Source organism: Austrofundulus limnaeus, unplaced genomic scaffold, assembly GCF_001266775.1.
Source record: "Austrofundulus limnaeus strain Quisiro unplaced genomic scaffold, Austrofundulus_limnaeus-1.0 Scaffold374, whole genome shotgun sequence".
Taxonomy (NCBI): Eukaryota; Metazoa; Chordata; class Actinopteri; order Cyprinodontiformes; family Rivulidae; genus Austrofundulus; species Austrofundulus limnaeus.
Genome location: NW_013952776.1, coordinates 341,631 through 348,850, shown reverse-complemented (window position 1 = coordinate 348,850; position 7,220 = coordinate 341,631). Strand labels below are relative to the sequence as shown.

Sequence of the window (7,220 nt, the reverse complement as noted above, 5' to 3'; positions counted from 1 at the left end):
CAGTCTGATGACAAATTAAGAGACAATGGGAAACACCTGGGAAGGTGTTCCACAAGAGGAAATGGGTGAGTGTGGGTGGGGCTTGAGGTAAGACAGCAGGGAAGAGAAACACAGGGGGACAGAGAAAACACTAGAAAAAGAAGACAAAAACACAGATCATGACAGAGTGTGTGACAGCGATCCAAAGTGTGGCTTAACTTTAATAAGATAATGAGATTATATTGTGCAAAAGAGGAAGCACAACCAACACGATTAAAAGCCGCTCAGAGATCTGAATTAGACGTGCTGCATGAACGTTTGCTAACACTCATGGGGAAGTAAAACAAAAAAATATGGTCCAACATTGAGGTGGCTAAATGAAATTGAGAAAGTGGCTTCGCAAGAGAACGTCTCGCTCAACAGATAATTAATTCATAATTATTTTACCAGATAATTCAGAGACGTTCTGAGTTTGGTGAGTTTCACTCTTCCAGGAGCTGCGAACTGACGAGGCTCGCTTTCAGAACTATTTTTGTGCCGAGCCCAGTTTGACAAGCCGCTGACCTGCATCGGTGCCTGCATCTCCGAGACACTGACTACAGGCACTCGATTTCAGCTGAAGAACTCCTGTCCATCTGTCTCAGGTTAGTGGACATCATTCAGAAAACTGTCCTTTCAAAAATGTGCCACTACGTCATAGAGGAGTCTCTCTGATTGGCTGATGTTCCGCGTTGAACTGCACAAGTTTTGATTTTTTCAACTCAAGTGTCTGCTGCTTTGGATGCACTGTACATGTGTCAAAGGCCCCAAAACGCCTTAGATGTGCATGAAGACACGCTGCAACGCTCCTCAGCCCTCCTTCATGTGCATCCACCRGACTTTGCATGCAAACCTGATGCCACTGGTGCTCAAAACGCATTCGGTCTGAACGCAGCATGTTCGCTGGGCTAGTATACTGGTATACCTGTCTGAATGCAGTTAAGACCAAGTGGACTGCTGCTGTCTTGAAATGATTTCACTTTCCAAAATTTGAGATTATGTGAAGACAGTTTATTAATCGCGCAAACAGCTGCAACAGAAGTTAGATGTAGCTCTTCTCCTGGGGTCATTTTCTGCAACAACTTCATAATAATCCTGGCAAATAACCCTTTAATGGATATATGAAGGTCTTACATAACAGATTTTAAAAACTAGAATAAAATTTTGAAGATTCGTTATTTCAAGACTAAATCTGCTTTAGATGAGGGCTTGTTTAGTTTCTCAAAATGGTCAGAGTCAACCCATTTCCAAAGTAAATGTTACCATCTCCGTAACTCCACTCAAGGTTTAATCACAGTTTGTRCAGACAATAATATACTCTTATAAACGCTGTCAAATTTGCAGTAAGTGTTGGCTTGGTTGTTTTGAACCCCAGATGCAGGACTGAGTGAGGGTGGCAAAAAGAGCTGAATAAAGATTTATTAACAAAAAACTAAGTGCTGACATGACACCAAAAATACATACAAGGACTAAGACTTGGCATGAGACGACACAACAGTGAGCAAAGATCTGACAAAGACTGAAGACAGAACAGAACATAAAGGAGAAATAATTAGCAGAAACGAAACACCTGGGAGAGAAACATGAGGAACAGGTGAGAGTGGGCGGGGCAGGGGCAAAGACAGGCAGGAGGGGGTAAACAGAGAAAGACAAGACAGAAAATCAGACTAATACCAAAATGACACATAGTAGACGCAAACTATTACAGTAAGTGCATTTTCACAGAAATATCTCTCCAGGCAGCTAGTGCTCTTTGGGCCTGCAAATAACTATAAATTTCACGTAACAATTTTTTTCAGAATCTTATGGTTGTGTAAAGATTTATAAAATAGTGCTCACATGGACTTTATAAAATTTTGAAAACTGTAGTTGTTAGGCAGCAGAAAACAACTGTGGTCTGAGCTGATGTCAGAATCATAATTAGATCTGCGTTCATGTTGGATGTAAACTATTTAAATTGAAAGACAGCAGGGAAGATAATCATTCATGACTTTTACACAGAACACCACCTCAAAATGTCAAAAATATCCCTTTGAATATAACCAAACCTTCATGAAAATGTAATGAAAATTTAATTCCTGGTTTTACCTTTGTAAATGAAAGCAGTGATAAACTGACGTGTAACTGTTTAAAACTAGAAGAACTGATGAACAACAGAGCCCTGCAGGTCCTGTGTGGGTTTCTCTTTAGTTCCACCGTGTCCGACTTCCTTTTCCTTTGAATGTGATGATATCAGAGGAAGCAGGCCAACGCTCCGCTCTGTACAACAGGGTTTGGATGAGGCTGTCATTCCTAACAGAGAGAGCTCTGCAGACAGGACAGCAATAATTACTCTCCACGGAGCGTCAGAGTGCCAGTGTGACGAGCGTGGACGGGGAGATGACAGCAGCTCTCTTCATCCTCTCCTGTCCCATTCAAAAATCTGAATTTCCACTTTTCTCCTACACATGCAGCAGGTTTTATTCAACTCATTCACCTTTCTCTTTTTTTATTTTATTCTTCTCATTTCACCCTCTTTGGCTTTTGCCAATCATTTCCTCTTGTTTACTCACTGAAGGCATCCCTGAGTCTGTGCCCCACTCTGAGCTGTCACAAAGCTTGCAGAAAACAGGCCCAACAGCACAGCAGGAGGTGTGTGTGTGTCTGATCAACACAACTTCTTTAGACCCAGGTGTTTCTACACATCACTACAGCTATGCACCAATCATGTGGGCATGTTTGTGTTTGTTTCTGTATGTGTCGGTGTGGGGTGAGAGCTGGAGTTACGTCAGGAGGAACGTACATATAGCAGGCCATTTTAACATAAATCCAGCTTCAAGATATACAGTATACAGTAATTACACTTTAAAATGTCTTATATGGTGTCACTGGATTCATCGTTTAAACATCAGTAATTACAATTTAAGATACCTCAAATGTAATTATAATTAGTCAAAATTACATTTTTAGATATCTGAAATTGCACAGAAGCCCCCTGCTGCCACTCAGCTGTCCAAATTGTTGCCTGTAGAATTTTGCGTGACAGCAATGACCGACAAGAAATTATCTGTTTCTTCACTCATGTTGAGCTGCAGCTAAAAATCCTGTAAAAAAAACACACCAGAATTTGAGCTGGACTGACCTGACATTGCAGCAAATTAAGATAATGCATGAAGCAAAATTTTCTGCCAAAATGCCACATAAATCTGTGACGTTTTAATTAGGTAGAATATTTATTAATATAATACTGTATATAATTAAAATCATGTTCAGGATTTTAATGGGGGTTATCTCTACACTACTTAAAATTATAGTTGTAGATATCTCTGAAATAGATTTGTAGGGTCATTTTTTGCTTTCAAGATATCTGCAATTTAATTTGCACTAATCAAATTATATGTATATATATATATATATTATATGTATATATTATATATATATTATATGTATATATATATATATGTGTATATATATATGTATTATATGTATATATATGTATTATATGTATATATATATATATATATATATATATATATATATATATATATATACACATACATTTAACATATCTTGAATAATAATGTCATGTCTTTAGTTGGAATTAAGAGTAGTCAAAACTAACTTAGATGTGCAGAACTGTATTTTTGACTTGTCTACATTTCTTTCAAGATCTTACATTTAAGCCTCCTCTATACAACTTAATGTTCAATCTGACATCATTTATTCTAGTCAGAATGTAAGAGATATTTTAATTAACTAATACAAAGTACGTCTAGTCATGAACCAACTTCAGATATCTGAAATGTAAGTGTGCCAAAGCTGATTTTATGGTAAAATGGCCTGCCATACCCCCCCTCAGCCTCACCCATCAGCTGTAAGAACAGAGCGTGTCAAGGATGCAGACATCTTCCTCCTCCTTCCACCTCTTTATCGCTGCTGCATTAATTAGTTTAGATGATTATTTAAGAAGACTTCAGCTGCGTAACAATATTGCACTTGGCTTGTCTCCAACAATAATCCATTTTTAAATAATTTGTGAGACGGTAAAATGGATAAAAGCTCTGGTAAAGCCTGTAGAACAGACAGTTTTATAAACCGTACAGATTAAAAGGTTGTTGCTTCTGCTCAACAGTCCCCTTTGAGCTCTGTAGTTTCAGAAAAAAGCCTTTTTTCACTGAAACAAATAAAGCAGAAAACTACAAAGAACAAGAGGTTCACCCTTCTTAACAGGATTTGTGCTTATTGTTTTATTTGAACCATTCATTCACTTCCAAGAGGAAACTCATTCAGTGCAGCGGGTTAATAGCTGTCATTAATATCACCGACTCATTACCACCTTCAGCGCAGTGAGTGATGGGTGGCGGGAGGGAAAAGGAAAAGCTGTTCAATATTTAACCTGTGTTTAGAGGCTTCGCACTGAACAGCTGCCAGACAGGCTCTGTTTTGACTGGCTAATGAAATGGACTTTATCCTTCATTCACAATGCACAGTGGCATGCACAGACATTTCTGGGGGCAGGTCCTCAAGTGGAAAAAAAAAGAGCCCCTTTTGTGATGCACAGAATCACCAACTGTCCTAGTGGTTAGTTTTATTACAGGCACAGCYTGTACATCGTGCATATTAATTTATTTCAAATCAGAAGCCTTGTTCTGTCTAATGCAGATTTTAATATTCAACACTCGTTGGTTTCTGTAGCAATTAAATTGGCAACAACGGAACAAAGACTAGTAATGACAATTATTTGTACYTTTAGTTTTTATAATTTTCATTTCTCGTTTGCATTGAATGTTCAGCACCTCAGCAACAACACATCAAATTCCTTGTACTGTATGTAAGAACACCTGGTCAATAAATTGTATTCCGATTCTGAACWACTCACTTCCAGAATCCGATTGTTGTACCTGGAAGCAGACATATGTAAAGATAGTCAAACGGCTGAAAACTCCTGGAAGGAGATAAAGCAGACGGTTTGCAGGGGGAAAATCTGTCTGACAAAAACTGTGGCACTTTAACCGGCCCAGATTTATGGCCAAAATAACTGCGGTTAAAAGATGTAGACTCCAGCAGGAAGAAAGTCCATGCAGTGGGAGGGGTTTCCCGGGAGCTCAGTGCAGTGTGTCTCAGGAATATGAACAATGAAAAACCACATGACCACGCATTGAGTATTCTGGGCCTTTTAGCRTCTTTAACCAAATACAGTCTACATTTAACATTGTTTAGTCTGGTTTACATGAACTTAAATTAGTCCTAAATGCAGATCAACCCAAAGCTATGGTCTTCACGCATTCAAGAAGGTTATCAGAGTCTGCTCCAGTCATCTCCACTGTCCAAAGCATGAATGGAGTTTGTTTCCAGTTAGAAATACCTGGGTTTTACACTAGATAAGGAGTTCTCTTTTCAGACACACRTTGACAATTTGGCCCAAAAACTAAGAAACTTGGGTTCTATAGAATAATTGTTTCAGCAACCTTCTTACCTTCGCTTGATTTTGGTGATGTTTTGTACATGAGCGCCTCAGCCAAATGTCTCCAATCATTGAATACAATTTATCACTGTTTTGAAGTTTGTAACTGGCTGCAGACGTCTCACACATCACTGGGAGCTGTATACCAGAGCTGATTGGCCTCTGAGTGTGCAAAGATACTCACAGGATGTCTTTGATTTAAGATTTTGCTTTGTAAGGCCCCGTCTTACTTGGGTTCACTCTTATACAAACAGTTGCTACTACTTCACTCAAACAACATTTTTCTTCTGATGGTGCCTTGAGTTTGGACTGAAAAAAGGTAACAGGCAGTGTTGCCTCAACAGCATGGAACCATGTCCAGTCTGAACTCAAAATGCCAGATCTCATTTCTTTGAAGAGCCAAAGTACTCATGGCATATCTTAACATTAAGCGACACTGTTCATCAATCCTTGTCAATGTTTAAAATAATATTATGTTATTCTCACAGTCCCTGCCTTTTAAGGTTGTGACWTATGTAACTTTTTGATGATGTGTACTGTATAAGATGTTAATCTCAATTGAGTTTCAAATCTGATTAAATAAAGGTAATGTAAAGAAATACAGAATTAACTTATTTGTCCTTATGCTAATTCTAGATCTGTTAGATCCTTTTAAAATGTTTTACATGTTCTAGATTAGACAGATTTTTAAAACAGCTTAAAACACAATCAAATTTAGCATTTAAGAACATTTATAACATACAATATTTATTTGGCGGCACGATGGCTCAGTGGTTAGGACCGACGCCTCACAGTAAGAAGGTCCTGGGTTCAATCCCCGGTTCGGACCTGGGGTCTTTCAGTGCGGAGTTTGCATGTTCTCCTCGTGCTTGCGTGGGTTTTCTCCGGGTACTCCGGTTTCCCCCAACCCCCAAAAAAAACATGTACTATAGGTTGCCTTCARGCCCAGGCCACGCTTGAAAAAGAGATCTGAGATCTCAGTGGGACTTGCCTTGTTAAATAATGGTAAATGGAGATTTCTAAAGGGGCAAACATTTCTCCTGCTTCCATGCAAAGATTATGAAAAGCTCTCACTCACCTATAACAGACACACAGCCCAGCGGGGCGATGAGTGATGCTGGGGCAAAGCCGTAGGCGGCAAAATTCCCCAGCTCCCCGACGCCCATGAGCAGCACCCCACACCACCACATCACAGAGGTGTAATAGGGCTTGGAGCCCCGCTGAGCCTGTCGGACATGAGCGTATTTCTGTCAGGAGGAGCAGGAACAGGAAGCCATCGGTTAGATAAAAAGGCCTGAAAGAGTCAAATATCCTAAACTCAAAAACAGAGGTGTGGTTTAAAAAGATCACTGTTGGCTCTACTGTGACTCAAACACACTCTACTGATTAACATTTTCTCCAAGAGGAAGCGTGACACCAATTAAACGAGTCAACGAGGCGGGAAATAGAGTCCAAACACAAACATACATTATCCTTAACAAACCTTTCTAATTTAATGATATACAAAAAATAAACTTTTCTTTACACATGTGCTTCATGCCACTTCTATAAATGTCCAAATTTCTGCACAATGAAGTTTTGGCGTTTACTAAACAGAGTGCAACTAAGCATGAAGGGCATTCCACTGGTATTATCAAATTTATACAGGAGAAAATCAAGGATCAGTTTAAACAATCACTTCAGCAAAGAAAGCCTTTTAGGGGTGTGTGTGTGTGTGTGTGTGTGTGTGTGTGTGTGTGTGTGTGTGTGTGTGTGTGTG

At 39.3% G+C, this 7,220-nt stretch overlaps 1 protein-coding gene across 1 annotated transcript in view; it reads right to left on the bottom strand.

Annotated features, from left to right (window-relative positions):
* The window catches only part of nipal2 (NIPA like domain containing 2), a gene marked incomplete in the record, with an annotated part of 51,368 nt that overhangs the window by 26,509 nt on the left and 17,639 nt on the right, over window positions 1-7,220 (bottom strand). Inside the window, 1 exon segment of the mRNA XM_014023518.1 lies at window positions 6,540-6,708. Within this exon segment, the coding sequence (XP_013878972.1) occupies window positions 6,540-6,708 (169 nt within the window).